Below are 22,846 nucleotides of genomic sequence, written 5' to 3'. Positions count from 1 at the left end.
ATTAAGGCTAGAAATAAGAGGATCAGGAGGAGAAGAATAAAATGAGGGGAGAAGGAAGAGAAAAGTAACAAGACACTTGAGACTGCATTTCATACTTGATTTTACTCTCCCAAGTGCTGCATGCAGTGGGCACTCAGCAAAATACGGTAGCCACTCCTCCCTTCTACCCTTCTTACTTCGGAATTCACACGTCTTCGCAAACCTCTTTTTCTTCCCACCTCATAATTCGCTGGTTTCTGCAGTTCTAGAGCTGGACCCTTCTCTTCGTATCCTGGATTCTGGATGTCTCTGTGAGCCACGTCTCCAGGGCTAGCCGATTCTGACACTTCTCTTCCCACTTCAGAGCTTCAAGCATCTCCATCAAGCCTCCCCCCGTTCATCCAATTCATTCAATTCCATTGAATTTATTGCATACTTACTTTGTGCAGAGCACTGGGAGAGTACAATACAACAATAAACGGACACATTCCCTGTCCACAACGAGGGCAAATTCTAGTCTCTAATTCCTTAATTCCATTTGTTATATCTATAATTGTATTTATTGTATCTGTAATTCTATTTCTTTATAGTGATGCTGTTGATGCCTGTTTACTTGTTGTCTGCTTCCCCCCCCTTCTAGACTGTAAGCCCATTGTGGGCAGAGATTGTCTCTCTTTGTTGCTGAATTGTACTTTCCATGCGCTTAGTACAGTGTTCTGCACACAGTAAGCGCTCAGTAAATGCGATTGAATGAGTGAACGAGCTTAGTCTAGAGACGAGCTTTCAGTCATATCCTCCTCCTCTTCCCATCCAGTGCATGCCCGTCTCAGACTCCCGTTGTGTGAGCTTGCTTGCATCTACGGTGGTCTGACCTTCTCCTCTTCTTATTCCAGTGTTCGCTGATATCACTGCTTACAAAAAGAGTCTTTTATTTCCCCCTCAAAATCTGGGGTGCGTCGGGGACGGAGGAAGGATTATGCCGTGGAGGCAATTTTTCACATGAAGACAGTAAACGAAGTTTTTAGGTGGGGAAAAAAAATAATTTGGAAGGAAAGCGTCCCTATTTTGAGAACTGTACTGAAGTCACCCACAAACTGAACCCTCATCAGTCAGTCAATCAGTGGTATTTGAGTGCTTACTGTCTGCAGCGCTCGGAAAAGTACAGTACAGCAGAGTTGGTTCTGTGCCCACAGTCAGCTTAGATTCTAGAGGGGGAGAAAAACATTACCGTAAATGAATAAATTACGGATATGTTCATAAGTGCTGTGGGGCTGAGGGTGGGGTGAATATCAAATAATCAAAGGGTACAAATCCAAGTGCGTAGATGACGCAGAAGAGAGGAAGTTGGGGGCAAAGAGGATTTAATTGGGGAAGACCTCTTGGAGAAGATCTGACTTGATAAGACTTTGAAGGTGGAGAGAATCATGGTTTGGAGTATAGAGCGGTGGTTTGGCAGTGCAGATCATTCTAGTAATTTGTGAGACTAGATAGAGTCATAAATTTCTCATTCTTGTTTTCAGAGACCTTGTTTTCAGAGGTTAAGGTTGAAGCAGCTTTCCCCCAAATCATTGTTTTTTTTTTAATTAAATTTATTAATGAACGTTATTGAACTAATCCCTTCAGAGATTTGGACCAGGCAAGCATGGAAGCAGTTGTGTCTCTTCTTGCTGGACTCCCCCTGCAACCTGAAGAAGGAGATGGAGTGGAATTGATGGAAGCCAAGTCCCAGTTATTTCTTAAGTAAATTTTACGCACTTAAACAACTAAAAGCCTGAACCATAGCAGAAGCAAATCATCTTTCTTTTTTTTTTTCTACCTAAAGTATATGACAGAAACGTGTTCGCAAGAATTGGGTCGACAGGCCCACCTTTCCCTTTATTTGGAAGAGCATGCAACTTTTTGCTGTTAATCACTGAATTTGCCTCTGAATTGAAAATCATTTTCTGAAAAAGTCCACACTTTCTTTTTTTGTAATGGTATTTTTTTAAGAGCTTACTGTGTGCCGGGCACTGTCCTCAGCGCTGGGATCGGTACAAGCTAATCAGGTTGGACACAGATCGTGTCCCACGTGGGGTTCACAATCTTAATCCCCATTTTACAGTTGAGGTAACCGAGGCACCGAGAAGCTAAGTGACTTGCCCAAGGTTACGCAGCAGACAAGTGTCCAAGCCGGGATTAGAACCCAGGCCTTTCCGACTCCCAGGCCCGAGCTCTCCTAGTCCCTTGTAACTATCCGCTGCTGTCACCAAATTTCATTCTTTATTCTACAATGTAATTGGTGCAAAATGGGCGTGCTACTGATTTTGCTTGTTAGAGCTCAGTCCCATTCAGTGCAGCCCAGTTCCTAATGAGCCGTCAGGAATAAAAAAATCTTAGCAAGGCGTGAACCAAATAACAAGGCCACTCCTGAGGAGTATTGATGAGTGGCTTTTGTGTGTACTAGCCTAATGTAGAAGATATATGGAGACTTTTGATCTGCTTTCCTCTACTAAGAGAAGGTCGTCTCATTTTTAGGTATTTCACTTTGTTCATGAACCTTCTCAATGACTGCAGTGAGGTTGAAGATGAAAACGCCCAAACGGGAGGCAGGAAACGTGGGATGTCTCGAAGACTGGCTTCCCTGAGGCACTGTACTGTGCTTGCTATGTCAAACTTGCTCAACGCTAATGTGGACAGCGGCCTTATGCACTCCATAGGTAAGGCGGTCGGGGAGACGACCCCGAGGACTGAGCGAAAGCCGAAACCTTTTCGTGTCTCTGTCGCCTATGGGAACGTGATGCCCAGAAGTCGCTTTTCATTAAGCCTGTGCCCGTGTTACCCTGCTAGGTTTAGGTTATCACAAAGATCTCCAAACGAGAGCCACGTTCATGGAAGTCCTCACGAAAATTCTCCAGCAGGGCACCGAGTTCGACACGTTAGCAGAGACCGTGTTGGCCGACCGGTTCGAGAGGCTGGTGGAATTAGTCACGATGATGGGTGATCAAGGAGAGCTTCCCATAGCAATGGCCCTGGCCAACGTGGTGCCTTGTTCACAGTGGGTGAGTCGATCTGTCCTTTGGGATCCCGTTTTGTGATCCCGATTGCCTTTGGCATGATGAAGATGTCCCATTATTTTTATTCCAGCAGGCAGGATGCGGTCATTATGGGAGTTTTATTTTCTGGAAAGCAAAACACAAGGACGAGCACTTCCCAGAAACTATATTTCTAAACTCGCTAAGCGCATGGCAGGTGGAAGCGGGGGGACTCGCCTTATTTGTACTAAGGCAAAAAGGATTATTGTTTAATGCCAGATTATGGTTGATTATGTTTTGCGTAGGTATAGTGGGAGCTGATTATCAAGGAAGGCGATAGAATAGCAGTTGGTAAGCCGGGGTGCATATAGCAGAAGTTGGACCTCAATGTCATTTGGCTTGAGGTGACTGTCTAAACTAGGGAGAGGCCAGATCACTAACTAGTGGAGTTCGGTTTGATTCAGTTCCATCTTGTGTTTGCCACAAGACCCTGGACTAGCCATAGAAGGGTCTCAGAATCCAGCAGTTTTTGACACTGAGCTTACTATATGCCAAGTACCGTTCTAAGTGCTGTGGGGGGATACAAGGTAATCAGGCTGTCCCATGTGGGGCTCACAGTCTTAGTCCCCATTTTCCAGATGAGGTAACTGAGGCACAGAGAAGTCAAGTGATTTGCCCAGAGTGGCGGAGCCGGGATTAGAACCCATGACCTCTGCTTCCCAATCCTGAGCTCTTTCCACTGAGCCACGCTGCTTCTCCAGAATGGTAAGCGCTTACTATGTGCAAAGCACTGTCCTAAGCGCTGGGAGGGGGATGGGGGGATACAAGGTGATCAGTCTTCATCCCCATTTTCCAGATGAGGGAACTGAGGTTCAGAGAAGTTAAATGACTTGCCAGAGGTCACACAGCGGATGTGGGGGAGCCGGGATTGGAACCCATGACCTCTGACTCCCAAGTCCGTGCTCTTTCCACTGAGCCACGCTGCTTCTCTCAGAGCTGGGCTGTGCCCTTCAATGACCACTATTGTCGTAACCCACACGGCCACACACGGGTCAGAACTGGCCCGTCGTCTAGGGTGGAGGGGAAAGCCCAACCCTCCGACTTTCGGCTCTCTTGACAAAGTTTAGTTTGACCGTCCTCATCTTCCTGCTGGTGCCGTTGGGCTCGTGTGACACTCTGTTACTTTCCTGTTCTTAGGATGAGCTAGCTCGCGTTCTCGTCACTCTCTTTGATTCACGCCACTTACTCTACCAGCTGCTTTGGAACATGTTTTCTAAGGAAGTGGAGCTGGCAGATTCCATGCAGACTCTCTTCAGGGGGAACAGCCTGGCCAGTAAAATAATGACATTCTGTTTTAAGGTTTGTGTCTCCTCAAAGCTCTTATATATCTGGCTGTGAAGAATGTGGTGTGGGGGGGGAGATCTGCAGCTGGCACGGCCATAATTGCTGTCTGTCATTCACTGTAGGTTTATGGTGCTACGTATCTGCAAAAGCTTTTGGAACCTTTATTGAGGACTGTCATCACGTCGATGGAATGGCAGCACGTCAGCTTTGAGGTGGATCCTACAAGGTTTGCCTCGTGAAACAGCCCGATTCCTTACGGAACTTCCCTGTGCCTTTTAAGCCCATTTCAACCATGTTTTGCTTCTCTTTGTTACGTGGTATCATCCTCCTGTTTCTACTCCATCCCCCGGTTTTCCACTACTCAGTAGCTCCCTTCCTAGCGCTCTTCTTCATCTTAAGCCTCCTAGACTTTGGATCTGATAATTTTTTGGAAATCCATACTCTTCCGCCTTTGTTCACCCCCCGTTACTGTCCCCAGTAACCCAAAAGTGGAAACCGCTGCTTTGGCTTGCTGCTTCTTTCTCCTCTCTTAATAAACCTGCCTCTAGAACCCCACATGGGCTGCATATCAGGGCCTGAACTCCTGCCTTTTGTCTTTTTGCCTGGCCTGATAAACAGCTGCGTCTGACCAGGGGCCCAACCTCATTTCTTGAGAGGATGGTATGAGGACTGTGCTTTTTGGGTTTCCTTTTGCTTTTCAATGGTATTTGTTAGGCGCATACTACGGGATAGATACAACTTAGGTTGGACACAGTCCCTGTCACATGGCAGCGTGGCTCAGTGGAAAGAACAGGGGCTTTGGAGTCAGAGGTCACGGGTTCAAATCCCAGCTCCGCCAACTGTCAGCTGTGTGACTTTGGGCAAGTCACTTAACTTCTCTGTGCCTCAGTTACCTCATCTGTAAAATGGTGATTAAGACCGGGAGCCCCCTGTGGGACAACCTGATCACCATGTAACCTCCCCAGCGCTTAGAACAGTGCTTTGCACATAGTAAGCGCTTAATAAATGTCATCATCATTATTATTATTATGCAAGGAAGAGCTGATGTTGAATCTCCATTTTCCGGTGAGGAAACTGAGGCCTAGAAAGTTAAGTGAGATGCCCAAAGTCCCAGAGCTGGCAAGTGGCAAACTTGGGATTAGAACCCAGTTCGTTCAGTCGTATTGATTGAGCGCTTACTGTATGCAGAGTACTGTACTAACCACTTAGGAGATTACAGTACAACAATAAACAGATGGATTCCTTGCCCACAACGAGTTTATAGCCTAGAGCGGGGGAGACAGACTGTTTCTGACTCCAAAGTCCAGGCTCTTTCCGTATGCCTTGTGCTTGCCTAAGAACTGTCGAGTTGGCTTTGGGCTGTAGCTAGATTCCCCTTCCCCTGCCGTCCCACCCCAGGCCCGGAGAGGAGAGGGGAAGGAGGGTAAAGCTGGCATAATACTCTGCCAAGCCCTAAGTATCTACTGGAATTCTGCCTCAACATAAGGAGCAAGAAAATAGAATTCATCAGAATATAGGTCACTCTAGCAATTCACCGTTGACCCCTTAGCCAAGGCAGTTGGGGTCACAGATAGGAAATTTGAAGTAGCCTGTTGGATCTAAATCTTGGTGGTCTTTTTTTTTTTTTAAAAAAAAAAAAGGTGTTTCTTCAGCATTTACTATATGCCAGGCACTGTACTAAGTGCTGGAATAGATATGAGCTAATCAGGTTGGACAAAATCCCACATGAGGCTCACAGTGGATCTAAATCCCCATTTTACAGGTGAGATAACTGAGGCACAGAGAAGTGACGTGACTTGTCCAAGGTCACACAGCAGATAAGTGGCAGAGCTGGGACTAGAGCCCCGGTCCTTCTGATTCCCAGGCCTGTGCTCTATACCCAAGGCCATCCTGCACCCACAGGCTAGTTACTGAGTTAACATTTGGAGAATTAGCCCAATTCGTACTTGGTAATCGAATCCTTATTTTAAGACCAAACCAGGAATGTAATCTGTGTAAAAACAGCATTTTTTTTTACTTCACCCCTGAAAGGAGACTGGCTATTTCCTCAGGTGCGATACCGCGGTTATCAAATTGACTACCAGGAATGGTATATGTTCTAAAATAATTATTTTTCTTGAGGAAGGTTCCCTTTTGAATGATCTCTCATTTATCCCAATCTATAGGTTAGAGCCTACAGAAAGCCTTGATGATAACCAACGAAGTCTCTTACAAATGACTGAAAAGTTCTTCCATGCTATCATCAATTCCTCCTCAGAGTTTCCCCCTCAGCTTCGCAGCGTGTGCCACTGTTTGTACCAGGTATGCCTTAATTTGGAGTGTACAATTTTTGTTCTTGTTGCATGACTGAAGAATGGGTGGTTCTTTGTGGAATCTGAATTTCATGTAGTAATATGTTACAGATAGGACAACTGCTTTCGGGGGCAGAATTATGGCAAAAGAGTAATAGCTTTCACACGAATAAATAGATTATGCTGGTATGAAGACTTCCCTTCAGATTGGAGGTTGCTGTGTAGATTCCATTTTTAAACCTCACTCTCTTCCATCCACTGCGGAGAAAGATAAATCTGCTAGAGCAACTTGTTGCTTCTTGAGGTTTGACTCTGGGATTTTGGGATGATGAGAACCAAATTGAGAGCGGAGTATTCTGAGAGAGACTCGTTAGTGTCCACCATTTAGAAGTTATAGAATCCCAGAAGAACTATGTGATGATTGCCCTCCCTGTCAGCAAATCCAGTGATTAGGGGTGGAGCATATAAAATCCCAATTTCCCCTCTCTATATCAGGAGCCTTCCATGGAATAGTCCATAATGAACCACTTGTCCAAAAACATCCCCAAACTTCTCTTTAACAAACTGGTCTTTTTCAGCTTTCACAACTTTTGGTGGTAATAAACTAAAAGTGTTTCTACCAGCTGGGTGAAGAAATTTTTCCCTGCAGAGCAAGCAGTGCCCTCATACTAGCCCTATAACATCAGTCTCATGGCCAAATCATTTCAATTTCTGATTCTAGAGCACCATGTATAGAAGCTAAATCATCTTCTCTGACTTCTTATTGACACATTAGCCTTTTGGCCTGATAATTTGCCCAGGGTTCTTGAGAAACATTGAGAAATTCAAGTGTGACTTCTCCATTCCATTGCAGTGGAAGTCTGTTCAGGGCAGGCTGCTAAATCTAATTATTCTAAGAGGTTAGGGTTGAAATGCCATTGGGGTTGCCTCATTTTTTCCTGAATTTTCTAAATATATCAAAAGACCAATTTGACTTTTTTTACACCTTTAAGATGATGACTCGAAAAATAAAGTGAAATATTAAATATTGTGCCTCTGGAGGCAAGAAGCATTATTTCAATAAGAAACAAATCGTCAGTAGACCTAATTTTAAGATATGCCTCACATATCCAGTCATATTAAAATGTAAGTGTATATGATTTTGTATATATGGGCTCCTAAAATATGCTGAGGCATGGGTACAGAATGAAAACGAGTAACTGTTAAACTTTATTATTTGTATAACTCTCCCCGAGAAACTATGTTTCAGTGTTTCATAAGGTAACTATTGGTTATTTTATGTCATTTGGAGGCAGTGGAAAGAGCCTTGGACAAGGAGTAATAATAATGATGGTATTTTTTTGGCGCTTACTATGTGCCAAGCACTGTTCTAAGCCCTGGAGTAATAATAATAATAATAATAATAATGATGATGATGGCATTTATTAAGCGCTTACTATGTGCAAAGCACTGTTCTAAGCACTGGGGAGGTTACAGAGTGATCAGGTTGTCCCAGGGGGGCTCACAGTCTTAATCCCCATTTTGCAGATGAGGTAACTGAGGCACAGAGAAGTGAAGTGACTTGCCCAAAGTCACACAGCTGACATGTGGCGGGGCCGGGATTAGAACCCACAACCTCTGACTCCCAAACCCGTGCTCTTTCCACCAAGCCACGCTGCTTCTCTAAGAATAAGGAACCTATGTGTTCTAGTTTCAGTTCTCCCGATGATTAAGACCATAAGAATTCGGGCAAGACAGCTTCTATCTGCCTCCCTCTTACTTTCAGAAAAATGGGGATAATACCTCCCCCTCCTTGCTTCAGGGGCATCTGGGAGGATGAAATGGAGGTCACTGAGAGCAGTGTAAGTTCTTTGAAACAAAGATGCTTTAGGGTTCTAAAAATTAGATTGACCACTCCCAAGCAATCCATGATCCTCTCCTTGGTACTCTTTAGCGTAATGGACAACTGTTCACTGAGTGCCTTCCTGTGTACATAGTAAGCGCTTAATAAATACCAACATTATTATTACGGAGGTCTCCTTGGAAATCACAAAGTAGAGTGTAAGCTCCTCGGGGGAGGAAATATATCACTTCTCTCTGAGGACACTGCATCACGCCCAGTTGGCATTCAATAAATCCCATTACCACTAAAAGAGTCAAAGACCAGTAGACACAGATGGATAAAAGAGCAAGAGAAAAGGTACAAATATTTACAATATATACTATATTTTAAAAAAGTAAACATTTAAATAAAAAAAGTCTACCCGAACTGCAGTAACATGACCAGGAAAATGTGGAATTACTCAAGTAATACATCTTAGAAGAAGAAAGCTTAGAAAGAGGATAGGAAGGAAGCTCAGTGAAGTAGTAGGAGCAAGCTGTTCGGTTTAGGGGGAAAGTTATGAAAATTCGGTGTAGGAAGTGAAACGAGTGACGTTTTCTTAGCGTGTGGTCAATTAGTGATTTCATTTTGACACAGACTTATAGTGTCTTTTCTCTTTGAATTGTCAGTTATGGCAAGGAAGTAAGGTGGGCTTTGAGGGGTCGTTTTTTATCAGCCTTATGCTCCTATTTTATTTGCTTCGCAAAAAAAAAACCACCCAGCAGTCACAGCTTTTCAGCACTGTACTTCAGTTTGCACTGATGAAACAGCCCTTTAAAAATCAGTTTTGAGCTACAACATATTTCTTTCTAATCAGGGGATTCCAGATATACACAAACAATTAATGAATAGTTTTTCCCAGTTTAAAAAGTAGAAAAAATGACAGTTGTGAATTCATCATGATCTTTCCGCCATTGTGAAAATTTAATGGAGCGGATTCAATAATCTGAAAGACCAGAGTATGTGATAGAGGGTTTTATTAACCAGTGAAGCACGTTACAAGCTCTGGAACTCTGGCGCTCCACCTAGAGCTCCATCTTATTCAGGTGTATTAAAAAAAACTTTTGATTTTGTTTTGTTTTAATGTTATTTGTTAAACACTTATGTGTCAAACACTGATCTAGGCTCTGGGGTAGATACAAGTTAATTAGGTTGGACACGGTCCCTGTTCTGCATGGGCTCACGGCCAAAATAGGAGGGAGAACAGGAGAACTGAGGCACAGCAAAGTTAAGACTTGCCATAGGTCACATTGCAGAGCGGGAATTAGAACACAGGTCCTCTGACACCCAGACCTGAGCCCGTTCCCCTAATTTATACTGCTTCAAAGCTTGTTGGATTTCTTTGGTAGTTTCATGACCCGAAACCTAAAATATTATAGTTTAAATGTGGTCCTTTATTTGGCCATGAGGTTAGTTTTGAGCTCAAACTGATGTCATAGTAGCAGACTTAAATTTAGATTCAAGCAAATGCAAATGGCTTGTAATTTTAATGAGCACAAATTGTGCTAGGCTTTGATCCAGATTTTTTGTGGTTGGGCCTATATTCTTGGCTGTTAAAAAAACGAAACAAAAAGGGGGTCTTGTTTAGGGGCTTTTCGGGGGGGACTGATGAACTTGAATGTCAAAATAAATGAGGAAGCAGTGTGAATCCTGACTGGGATTCCTAAAAGGAAGAGGAAGGATGGAAAACAAATGGGAAAAATTTCCAGCTAATTGTGTTTGGGTAATACTTGAACTGTTTTCGGTAATCTTTCTGCCATGGTAAGTGGAGAAGCCATATTTACAAGGCACGAAGGACAGAAAGAAGGACACTAAGGACTCTTGTTCGTTTCAGAGTGTTGAGACATAAAAAATTTTCCTCTGCTAGGAAAATAGACACCCAGTTCCTCATTGCTGTCTGTTTACTGAATAATATGATTATGTTTTGCTTCTATGGCACTTGGCTTGATAAGAGCCCAGACATGTTTCATAGTCAGTTTATTCACTTCAGCCACAAGTCCATGAGGTGGGGAGGCACTCACTATAAAATTTTATTATATCATCTAAAGTTCGTGTCTCTGACTTTAAGAATTACCCCCTTGGGATGTTACCTTCTAAACTCTCTGTTTTTCATTCCAAACTGTTTACTCTCAAAGCTTCTGGACTGGCCAGATTGCCTGGAGCGAAGATGTACCGTGGTGATTTGCCTATTTTACGCTGCTCCTACTGAATTTTTAGTAAATATCAGGACCAAAAATGTATTTCGCCCAGTGTTCTTTGAGTGTAGGCCACTGGTAGTTTTTTGCCTTGCCGTTCCCCTCTAGATCTCCGCTTTTGGCTTGCTCTCTTGTTTACTTGCTTTGAGTTTTTTTTACTCATTTGCATTCTTTCGCTGTGCCTGAAGCGTCATGGCATCTTTGCTATTTTATGTTCTGCAGGGAAAAGAAGCAGCTGGGATGAATCCCAAGCTAAAATAGTTTCTTACTTGTGAATGTGCTGTTTGGGGGAGGAGAGAAATTACCCATCTCTCTTCGCTTTCTGGAAATATGAGCCTAACACCCAAACAACTTGTCACTTGTCATTGACCTAAGAAACTTATGAAAAGTGATCAACAAGATGTAGCGGTCCTAATAGATCATTTGTATGTGATAACTGGTCTTCACTGTTATGTTGTTTGGGGGAAATTTGCCTTGTCCTGAGCTATTTTTTGAAGATGCAGTTTCTTCACCTCAGCTCTGCCGCCTCTGCTTTCTATCTTTGGACATGATTCTTTTTCATACCAATTTCTGGTTGGCATTTGGGGGTAATTGTGTAAAAATTCAATCATCCAGAAAGCAAGAGGCCGAGGCCAATTCAGCTCCGAAAATGTTCTCATCAGTCGGGTTATTAAACTTGGGTTAGCTGGCTCTCTGGTAAGCGCCCTGACAAGTTAGGTGAACTGAAATTTCCGGATCTGCAGAGTCCAGATATTAGAAACTTTCATGTGATCACCGGGTTAGATGCTGTAAGCTGGGAGTAAACTACTGATTTTAAATATGAAATGACTGGAACAGTAAACACACGATTAGTAACTATCGCTCGGATCTTCTCAGTGAGCCCACAGGTTTCCGAACACAAAGATTTTGAAAATCCTTGTGCCAAAAATGTCAATTATTTGTAGTTGTACCATTGGGAAGATGAATTTTTTTGATGGTATGAGAATTCGTTGTGCATCCGTTTCATCCCTAAACACACCGGCATTTACTGTTTAAGGAAGGCAGCAAGGATATGAATTCCCAGAGGATGTTTGGCACTGGATTAAGTGTTTGAACCTGTCCATCAACCAAATAGATGTTACTTCCTCACCATGTTGGGGTATTCCCTGGATGATCTGAAATAAGCATGGTTGGAATCATGATTTGGAATCATAGAGTGGGAATGTAAATTTTGGAAATTTTGACAACCGGTGAAGTAGTTTGTATCCTACAGTCATAGCTTCCATCAGTTTCTAAAGAACTCCCACCCAGAGGAGATCTGGGGAAGGAAACCAAAATTTTTGTCTCAGGTTATTTTTTTGGTTTGTAATGATTTTTACATCACTTTTCAAAAATGAAATAACAAAACCGTAGTCAGCGTTAAGAGTTTGTAGAAGGTTCACATTTTCATGTTGTCACCTCCCCCACATGGGTCTAAATGGTTTATTTGTTTTTAATTTAGAAGAAGCTATCAGGATGCTTATTTGTGCTTTAGCTGATACTGTTATAGCTAAGAATGAGGAGATTGGTGATCCTCCTGTGAGTACAAAATTTATTACAGAAATGGACGTGCTATCAGTGTAGAGGAGTGTGAAATTGAAATAGTATGTGATTCTGAAAGTAAAAAATTATTTCTTTCCAAAAGAATCTTTTGGACATGTGCTTATCCTTTAGAGTTGACAGGATTATACTTGAGATTTCAGTTGTTCATACTGAAAGAGAATGGTGTTTCTGACAATTTATGAAGTCAATTAAAGGACACACAGAGAAGCATTTCAGAGACGGTAAATTGTATGGACCCCTGAGGGCTCATAAGTGTTTTAATAAGCTTTAGTCTATTTATATTCCGATTTGGCTTCAAGTTTATCTGAAATGTCAGGTTTGGGTTTTTTTAATATATCCCCAAATCTATTTGGGGAAGGATAATGGTTTAAAATTAGAAATAGTAATTTAATGCCTGATTTTGTGATCATCAATCAACATATGCCCTCACTGTAGCCAGAAATAGTAGAAATGATTAAACCCCAACATTTCTTGCTCTGTATTTAGTCCTTTAATTATAAAATGTAATACAATGAAAAAAGTCAGAATTAAAATCCATCATCAAACTTTAGTTGATAAATATCTCATTTTCTGTTCTGTTTGTGTTACATTTTATTGTGTAATTTTATGTACAAGTCAACATTGTTTTTGTTGCTGTATGTAGTTGGTGCTGTGACTTGTTTGTGCTCATCTCTGTTCTGTAGGCAACTTGCCACTCTCTACTGAATAAAGCTACAGTAAAAGAAAAAAAGGAAAACAAAAAATCAGTAAGTTTGGAGTACTTTTTATTAGCCATTTCTTTCAAAGCAAAACAAAACAATCTCTGCCGTTTGTTAAGAGCATCTTCACTTCAGCCTATTTGACCTTCACTGTAAAATCATTCTACTAATTCTGGCACAAAATAGCTTTCATTTCAATTAACCCTGGGAGTGAGTCACATTTTTAAATATTCTCTGTGTGCCTATTTGATTTCAGCAAAAGGCATATTGGGGTGGGGGGGTAGAGGAGGGTGCATTTCTTAGTACTGGGTATAATTCTTCTGTTTTTGCCATCATTTCTAAATGTGAATGAATGCAAAAGAAACTTAATTTCAAGGATTTAGGAACTGCCGAGTGTGTTATTTCTGGCCCTGCAGTTATTGTAAGTGGTTTTTTTTTTACTAGAAGTGTGGGATCTAGAAGGGATAAAGTTTCTCTCCTCAAAATTTTACTGGTTGCTAAGTTACCATTTTTCCTCACATTTTGCCTAGTCAGTCTACAGTGAATTTTCATGCTTGTGCTTGTTTAGCGCAAAAATCAAAAGGTAAACTATCCCTGAATTCAAGAGAATCAACTTTGAATTTACGACTTGAAAGCCTAGCACTTTGAAAGGATAAACTCAGCCAAAGTATGTTCTATTACTGGCAAAATATATGGAGGGATGTTTTTATTTTATTAACTTGAGACAGCCCTCTGTTTTGATAATCTGACTTATTTATAAAGCCAACAGAAATATAATAGTAATTTCAAAATTTAAGTTTTTTTATATAGTGTCCTTAGATCCGAAATATTAAATGCATAATCATGAAAGTTTGGTATGCAGTTGGTGATACTGATATTATTCTTAAAATCTCACTCTTAATCCTGACTGATATGCACAGAAATATGAGGCAGGGAACTTTTTTTGTATTTAGTCACTTGAAGGAAAAAGAACTTTTTGGACCTTCAGTAATGGTAAGTATCTGTCCGTTGCAGGGAAAATTAAGTATTTGCCCTAGCTGCAAAGGCAGACCTGTTCACTGGGCCCAGAAGGGCCTAACATCATTAAGAGAGGTAGTATAGCCAGTAGTGCCTTGATTTTCCTTTCCTCCCCAAGTGAAGACCATCAGCTCTTCACGATCCAGATAATAGTCTAAAAAGTGACACCCAGACCCTTACCGAAAGCCCTGAAAGCACAACCCAGGGTGCTTTCGAGCCTAGTAACGTCTGGCTTGCAAGTACAGTGCATAGATATCATTTTGACTCCTACTTCATTCAGGAGAAAGAAATTAGTAAAAGGCTGCTTCTCTTAGCCTCTGCACAAAGGACACATTCCTTCCATTCGAAAGACTTGTTTCTGCTTTGGCGGAATTGTGCTATTACAAAAACCAGTCTCACACCAGGTTAGGACCCGGGCCATGAAGTTCCCAACATCGGGAGGCTGTGATTTCATATTCGCTCGCAAGTCGAACTGGGAGGGAACATATCTACCAACCCTGTTGTATGGTGATCTCCCAAGCGCCCAGCGCAGTGTCCTTCACACAGTAAGCGCTCAATAAATACCAGTGATCGATTGACTGCTGCTGCTTTTGCACAGCTGCCACCTTTGTAGCCCAGTCCAACTGGAAAGCAGGTGTTCTTTGGGGGGGAAAGCAGGGTGGAATCTGGGGCCCAGGCCACAGCAATCTGCGGAGGTGGTAAATGGCACCAAGTCGCAAAGCGTCGGCCCTCCAGAGCCGGGGGAGGCTTTAGGTTGCTGTTCACTGCACCGACTTCTCTGGGCTAGGTTTGCAGGTTTGCCTCTCCCACCCCAGACCAGTACTTCCAGCTGGTCTGCCGAGGCACCAGTTAGAGTTCCTCACTTGTCCTGAGGCCCGGACCATTTCCTATTCGCTCCATTTGCTCCTCTCCCGCTCTTCCTCTGGCCCTGGTTTCAAGATCTGTTGACGATAGGGCTCTCTTCTAGTGGGTATACATCAATCTAACCTCCCTTAGTTTTGGACTCTAAGGCTCTTTCTCCTGCCTGATGACGTATTTCATTCTAATTCTTCAGCGTCCCACTTCTCAGCATGTGAGTTAACACAGCATCCAGCCGTTCTATTAAAATCAGCAACGCTAATGCTCATTGTTCCGCTAATACCACTGCGTGGTACACCTTGCAGACTAAAATCCTAGCTTCACGTTTCTCTAGAGCACGCTCGTAGTCCATTTTAACTTGTTGCCCTCTTAAAATTGTGTAATTGCTTTGGGGTTTTGATTTTAATGTTCCTTTTTACTGGGAGTATTTTCAGAAGTCATGTCTTAAGTGTTTAGGTTGAAGTTCAGTTTGGAAAAAGCGTTTTCTACATCAGCACAGATGGTATGGGGCCACCTGGAAAAATCAGGAGGGAATGTAAGGCGTAACATCAGATCGACGCAAGATGTGATCCCGTTCAAATCCTATAGACTGGGCTAAAAGGGTGTCACTTTATGTTCAATATGTGCCTTTTCAGGCCTTTGCAGGCTTTATCATTTCTCGATGGAAGCGTCTTTCCCTATTTCTACCAGAAAATCAGTGTGGAGCTGGGTCAGGGAAATGTGTGAGAGAACGCCTTACCTCGTTGGGTAACCAATCAAAGATGGTATTTATTGTAACTAAATGATTTTATTCCCATGAATTCCATTTCATTTTAGAAGTGAGCAGTAACCATATCTTTGAAAAATTTGCACATATTAGAAACACCTAGTATGTGTTACCGTCTTGGTGATTTTTAATATGAGGGTCTGTGTTTGCACTCACATACGTCCGTATTTGGTTGTATTCGTTTTAGGTTGCATCATCAAAGGAACACTTGGCTGGTAGCTTAATTTGATGGAATGACTCGGTTATTCTGAAACTAGAAGTCTCACCAGAAAGTGTGTGGATTCAAATTAGAAGTGGATAGTTTTTAATTTAGCATCCCTGTTTCTATGATCATTGGCAACACTTTAGACAAACTAGCACTTCCACTGGTATTTTTAAAAAGCGTATAAATAGTACTTCCTGGCATTGGTTTCCTAGCAGCATTTATTAAGATGGAGATAGAAGATCTGTTCTTGCTTCCTAATTCTGCACTGTACTGACATTCTCGTGTGGCCATACAAGACAGTGTGCCATAAATTTCATGAGAGAACTTTTAACGTAAAGCTGAAATTTAAAGGGTTTTTTTTTATTATTGAATCAAAATGATACATCTTAAATACTCAGCCTTACCAGCCATGAATCAGAGCATTCCCCTTAATTTTCACCTTTTGGAAGAAAGGCACAGAGCAAAAGGATCTTTCGTTTTTAAAAAATCAGATTTTATTGCATCGTCCCTTGAAAATTTGCCAAAAAGAATTCGTTTTACAGTTTTTTTCATTTCATTTTTCCAACTTAAATACATGATAAATTTTAAATTATGTTGCCTCTAAAATGAAGAAAAATATATTAAACTCAGTAAGTGTTCTTTTCAAAAAATGTGCCAAAGGTCGGCAAGCTGCATGTTTTCGTAGGACTGAAAATTCTCAGCAATTCAGTTTCGTACCCGTAGTGTCAAATATAAACGAAACCACATTCTTGTATTTGTGATTGTGTGTTTTGGAAAGAAATTGTGGGGTGATCAACCAGCTCTAAAACTCCACTTGAATTAAGCTGGATGAAAACATCATGTTCTTTAAGATTTAGCAGGTTAGAGGAGGGGGGATATGGGAGAACAGGCACCCCCACCCCCTTTTAAAAGTGCACACAACTGAAATCAACTGAATCATTTATAACTTTCATCTTTAAGCCTTGTACCACCAGGATTTCCATTTTTTCCTCACTCTCCCTAGAAAAACTAAAGGTGACCTTAAAGAACACCCCTCCTTCTGGTAAAATAGCCTATACAACTACAAATCCTCAAAGAAGTGTTTTAGTCCTACAAAAATCAGGTAAAAGGAATTTCAAGTAGTTAACTGTCTCATTTTCTGGTACACAAGGAAGCCCGTGTTATTTACACTTAATATATCCAAAGCTTTATCTGAATATTGCTGTATAATGTATGACCCAACATACTGTGAGCACTTATGAATTGTCCACTCACTCAAATGTTTCCTAATTGTACTTGTTTTTTTCCCCATTATTCCCTTAGAGTGAAGTGGTGTTCCAACCTTTATGCTAGTGAACATTTTATTTTGTTGACTATTGCAAGTATTAGCGTGGCAATCTTATCCACTCAGGCTTCAAAACTAATTATAGCCGGGCCTGCCATTTTTAAGGCTCCTTCGGCTTCCAGCTTGAAGTTTCATGTCACCGTAACTTTCAGTTAGAAGGTTGAAAGTGGTTTGAATAATCCATCAAGAATTTCCAAACTAGCTGATTTTGCAAAATGGGCATGAACTAGAAAAGCCAGTGGGGTTTTAAAAGGAAAAAAAAAAAGAAATCTCTAGGTCAGGTCTTAAATGAAACAGCACTCTGGGGGGTTTTTTTAAGTAATTTTTTTTGTCCTCTGCTCAGTCATTTTAGACAATAAATTCATAGGTATAAATTCATAGGTAAAATGCTCATAAGTTTTTAGAGGGATTCATGGATAATAGGCCCGTGGCAAGCCACTAGAGAAAAAGTTCATCCATGTGCCCCCGTTACAGGCCGAATGTTCAGCAGGAAGACCATTATTCGATCCCTGGTGTGACATTTATGTTTTTTGTGTTTGTGTTTTGCCTACAGTGACTTAACGGTGATCAAGTTTTTAAAAGCCTTTTAAGAAGTCAGAGAGAGAATGCTCCCTTAGGTTAAAGCTACACGTTTAGTATTGGCTTCGAATGTGAGACTTCCACTATAAAGTCATGGAATTCTCCGACTGAGGAGGCCTTCAGAGGTCAAATTAGTCCTTACCTCTGTCTACAAAGTAGGCCTACATCTAAGTTACCACAGATGGGCACCTGGAAAAGGAAATACCACAACATTATCTGCTACCCATTTCTAAAATGAAAGAACCTACCCTCAGGAGGTCTGTTGTGCAATAAGTTAATGGAATATTGGCATTTGTATCTGAATAATACTTGGAACTTTGTATATAGTATTTAGTCAGGAGTTGCGAGTTTTCCCAACGTGGTCAGAAAAGTAACAAATTATCAGATAAGAAGAGCTTTCTAGTTCATTATATATTTTGCCCAAGGACGTTAAAGAGAATCCCAAATATCAGTGGCATCATCATTTTTTGACCGGGTTTACCACCCCACGCTTTATGGTAACACATTTTGAAGGAGCGGCAAGCTGCTGTTCTCGATCAGACAACCCAACAACTCTTAAGTTCCTCAACCCTGTCCCTGAAAATAGATCTCTGGTGGTTGACCAAGACCTTCAGCTCCAAATTTTAAGCTTTCTGTAGCCCAGCCAGCTTCTACATGCCTGTTTCACTAGTCTTCCCCAGAACACCAAATTTCTGAATTTGGAGGTTCCACTTGAAAAATTGCAAACAGCAAAAGGGCAGAGATTTTGAAGTCTTTTTTTCTTTCCTTTCAATTTCAGGGTTTTGGGTCATCTATCTACTAGATTCTAAATCGATTTTACTGTCCTTGGGGCCAAACTGAACAATTGCAGCCTCCTGGGCTATTGGGAGAAAGAAAGCCCACTTAATCGGCTTAAAGACGTATATTTAGGAATATTTTTCTTACTCCTCTTTCTCACCCATGGGTTTATTTTTGCCATGCAGAGGAAGAGGGGAACTACTTTGTAATTATGCAAAAGAGTAAATTGCCAGAAGCATCAGCAAATTCAAATTTATTTCCTTATTTGAGAGGCTGAACTGGACTTCTGGAGATATGAATGGAAGGTGAAGAGCGTGGGTCAGTCTTTCTGTCCTTTCTCACACAGTGAGATGTATAGTTCCATGTAGACCCTCTTACCTTCAAGCCCTTATTCAATGCAATACAAATATCTAGGCTGTAGATAATAATAAAAATAATTGTGGTATTAAGTGCTTAGTATGTGCCAAGCACTGTGCTACGTGCTGGAGTTGTAGGTCCACTTGGGACATACAATCTAAGTAGGAGGGAGTGCAGGTTATTGATCTCTAGTGAGTTAAGATATGGCAGATCCATGTCGGGCGAGGTATGTCCTCATTAAAACTGAAGTCGGGAACCGGGCTTTCTCCATTTCCTTCATTTGATCGGAGACCTAATAAACTACATGGGAGCCAGCGGCTGTACCTTTCAGAGAGCAAGACTTCAACACAGAGAAGGTGGGGCCCCATTCACTCATATCCCCAGGGAAGTAGATTAAAACTGTAACAAGAACGGATAGGTCCTAGTCCCGTCAGAGATTTTTTTTAAAAAAAAAAACACCCTGCAAGTATTGAGAACTCAACACCAGATTGTAATGAGCTCATGTGAAGAGGAGTATTTTGACGAGGCAGTTGGAGGCAGGAAAAAAAGTCTTTTCTCTTCAGTGCCTCTAATTTTCCCTCTACAAACCCCTCACCTCCATCCTGAGGTAGGCAGATGGAGGAAATACCGCTAAATGTTGAATACTCACACTCTTCTCCTGGCCCACCCAGCAAGTCTTCCCCTGAAACCTAATTTTTATTGATGGATTTATTTTTAAATGATTTGGCAAAACTGGCTGAACTGAGGTGGATATCTGGGTGTTCTCTCTCTCCTGCTGGTGGGGTCCTTTTTTCTTGTAGGTCCCAAAGAATTCCCCCTTCTCCATGGTTAAAATAACATGAAAGTCCTTATGGTGTAAAGCATGATGGTGAAGAGAAGGAACTGACAGTAGCGTTACTTGTAAGTAACCCTTTCATTTTAACTCAGCAGGGCCCGAAAGAAGGGTTAAACTTGGCTTTTGCCCCATGAGTGGGTTACTGAAGAAACTGTCGGAGTTGGAAGAATGGTTTGTAGCCAAATATGTGTCACTCACCCCAGATTTATTTCAGGAACGTGGAACTGCAAGAGTAGCTTCTACGTAAAAGCACTGTCCATATTCTCACCTGCTTAAGACCATTGTTTCCCTTGGGACCGTTGAAAGAGTTGGTGAAAGATGCAGTCCTCTTCGTTGGCATAGTAAACCTTCAGAGCAATTAAACGCTCTCGGCTTTGAAATTAAGGGCTCTTTTCCTAACTCATATCAATTTCATTTTTCTCCCTCGTTCTACGTTGTAATTACGTTCTGAGGTTCTACCAAAATAGAATTAGGTATGAAGCACTGTTGACTGTCCTACGGGGAAGACTGTAAAAACTGTTATTAGGAATGTTTTTTTTTCCCCGTGCATCTAGACAGTTGTGTTATCTGGAGTGACTACATCCTGAGAATCTTACCATTATCAGTCTTTTTCCCCACCTCATCGTTTTTCTCCAAACCGCACACTCATAATGCTCCGTTCTTTCCTTCTAGGTGGTTAGCCAGCGTTTTCCTCAGAACAGTATTGGTGCAGTAGGAAGTGCCATGTTCCTCAGATTCATCAATCCTGCCATTGTCTCGCCGTATGAGGCTGGGATCTTAGATAAAAAGCCTCCACCTAGAATTGAGAGGGGCTTGAAGTTAATGTCAAAGGTGAAGTTTTAAATTGCTGCATGTGAGCCTTGGAGTCTTACTTTTCTAGCTGCCTTAAATATCCTCCATTTCATTCCAGAACCGAACTGGGCTTTGTCTGCTCGGTGTTAGCTCTCCAAGTTCAAAATACATTTGGAAACATGCTAGACTAAATTGCATATTTTCTCCTACTTTTATGTAAATTTTCTCATTGCCTATGTGGCCCAATGCCTGATCAGGAATACCATCATGAAAGGATGGTTCCTAGATGGAAAATAATTCCGCCATTTAGATTACTGTCGGTTAAATCTTCAGGAGGGGAGAGCCAATTCGGGTCTGGGGAATTGAGCACGATAAAGCCATTTCCACCTCTGTCTATTGGGCAGCCAACCTGCCAGAAAGGAAGTCCTTTATAACTTGGTCACCCTCGTCAGTGAGTTAGTCCTGTACAGTGATGGCCTTTTGGTGATTGAGATTGCAGAGTGGGAAGGAAAGTGGAGAAAGGCTTTGTTCACACAGCTGTCAGGCCATTACATTCATTTGGTCTGCCTAACTTCCCCCAACCCCTCACCTCCCTCTGGCCCCTTCCAAACCCCCCAAAATGGGTTATTTTTTCCCAGCACTGTCTCCAAGAGTCTTTCCCACTGAGTTTTGTGCTGGTGAAAAAGCTGGTAGAGCGTGGGTGGATTCTGCCAGCCTAAGGAAAGTCTTGAACATCTCTTCTTGGAGAGGGGTTCAAGCTTTGTTACTTAGTCATTATCAAGTTCGGGAAATGAATGTTAATTCATACGCTTGGAGATTACATACATTTTATTTAATCGAGAGAAGTGAATTCCACTCTGACGTGACTGGCTCATTCACTGTACGTAGAAATGGCTTCCAGAGTAGTTGTATGGATTTGATTGCCCTGATGCGTACGTGCAGAGGTTTCTAATACTATGTTATCATGTAGATACTTCAGAGTATCGCCAATCACGTCCTGTTCACAAAAGAAGAGCATATGAGGCCTTTTAATGATTTTGTGAAGAGCAACTTTGATGCAGCCCGAAGGTAAGCGACATGGCAGCGACTTGGAACTCCTTTGCAAAGTTCTTCCTGATGAAATGCAGAAAATGTTTGAGGATGTTCTGTTCTCTACCATTTGTTTTTCCAGTTTGACTAGACCATATGCTTTTTGGCAAGTAACTGCCACATAGTTCTTACTCTTCTTGTGATGGGTGGTTTAGAGAGGAGAGGCGGAGTAGTCCTCATTGTCTTCTGTCTTGGTTGTTTTATCTTTTGTTTAATGGGGTCGTTGGCTGAATCAGAGTTTTGTTGATAATTTTCATTGATTTCAAAGTGAAAATCAGGAAAAAATATCACTACATTATTCTTCTTCAATGGATTGCCTAGGGTATTGGCTAACACCCGTTTGTTTTTGCATGTAATCTATGGAAGACTTGTTCCGCAGAGAAATTTAATACATATTTGAGTGTGATTTGTAAGGGTCAGATGCGGTATTGGGCTGAGAACCCTAACAGAGCAATCTGCTGTGTTTGTAGGTTTTTCCTCGATATAGCGTCTGATTGTCCTGCAAGTGATTCAGTAAATCACAGCCTCTCCTTCATCAGTGACGGCAATGTGCTTGCTTTACATCGTTTGCTCTGGAACAACCAAGAAAAGATCGGCCAATATCTTTCCAGCAACAGGTGGGGTACCTAAGTCTTGGGAGTAGTGAGGAGGATTGACGATGCATTTAAGATCATAATGAAATGATTTAATGTGCATGTTAAAAATGCAATCTGTCCAGATGAATTAAGAATCGAGGTTGAGAGAGGGCAACAGTCACTGTTTTTTATACTGAAAAATTATGTTGCAAACAAAAGCCATGATAGAATATAAATCAGTAAGCCAGAGGTGGTGGTGCTGCAATCAGTCTTAATCAAATGCCCTGGAAATTTTACGGGCTAAAATATAATGGGCTGGTGCCTTCAGGCCGGTTCCAGCTCTTCTCAAGCTGGGTCTGACTGGATCTGATTGCGACCGGAAAAGACAGCAGACCTCAAGCCATCAATGCCTATTAAATCCTTCAGTGGGCAATGCGTGGGCCTAAACACTGGGTCTTTCATTCAAACATGGTCCTGGATCCACAAAATGTGCTTAGTCTAATAGGTGGATGGGGAGCAGACACACTGGAAAAAGTCAGATATTCAAGTAAGAAAACAATCAGTGGTATTTACTGAACGCTTACTGGGTTTCGAGCACCGTAATTGGTGCTTGGGAGGAAATGGTATAGTGGAGATGATAGCGCATTGCTTGTCCATGAGGAACTCACCAAGAATCTGATATTAAAGTTTCCAGATCAAACCATTTGTCTCC

At 41.8% G+C, this 22,846-nt stretch overlaps 1 protein-coding gene across 1 annotated transcript in view; it reads left to right on the top strand.

The window, feature by feature from the left end:
• Nucleotides 1-22,846, top strand: part of NF1 (neurofibromin 1) — a 203,379-nt gene that overhangs the window by 84,723 nt on the left and 95,810 nt on the right. Inside the window, exons 25-34 of the mRNA XM_038758896.1 lie at nucleotides 1,603-1,719; nucleotides 2,494-2,675; nucleotides 2,806-3,017; nucleotides 4,188-4,349; nucleotides 4,457-4,560; nucleotides 6,500-6,635; nucleotides 12,946-13,008; nucleotides 20,351-20,509; nucleotides 21,441-21,538; nucleotides 22,030-22,176. Coding sequence (XP_038614824.1) covers nucleotides 1,603-1,719; nucleotides 2,494-2,675; nucleotides 2,806-3,017; nucleotides 4,188-4,349; nucleotides 4,457-4,560; nucleotides 6,500-6,635; nucleotides 12,946-13,008; nucleotides 20,351-20,509; nucleotides 21,441-21,538; nucleotides 22,030-22,176 — 1,380 coding nt within the window. The remainder of the gene's footprint in view (nucleotides 1-1,602; nucleotides 1,720-2,493; nucleotides 2,676-2,805; nucleotides 3,018-4,187; nucleotides 4,350-4,456; nucleotides 4,561-6,499; nucleotides 6,636-12,945; nucleotides 13,009-20,350; nucleotides 20,510-21,440; nucleotides 21,539-22,029; nucleotides 22,177-22,846) is intronic.

The sequence above is a fragment of the Tachyglossus aculeatus genome, chromosome 17 (genome assembly GCF_015852505.1).
Source record: "Tachyglossus aculeatus isolate mTacAcu1 chromosome 17, mTacAcu1.pri, whole genome shotgun sequence".
Lineage (NCBI taxonomy): Eukaryota > Metazoa > Chordata > Mammalia > Monotremata > Tachyglossidae > Tachyglossus > Tachyglossus aculeatus.
Note: the sequence above shows the minus strand (reverse complement) of the source record. Positions and strands in the feature narration are given on the sequence as shown.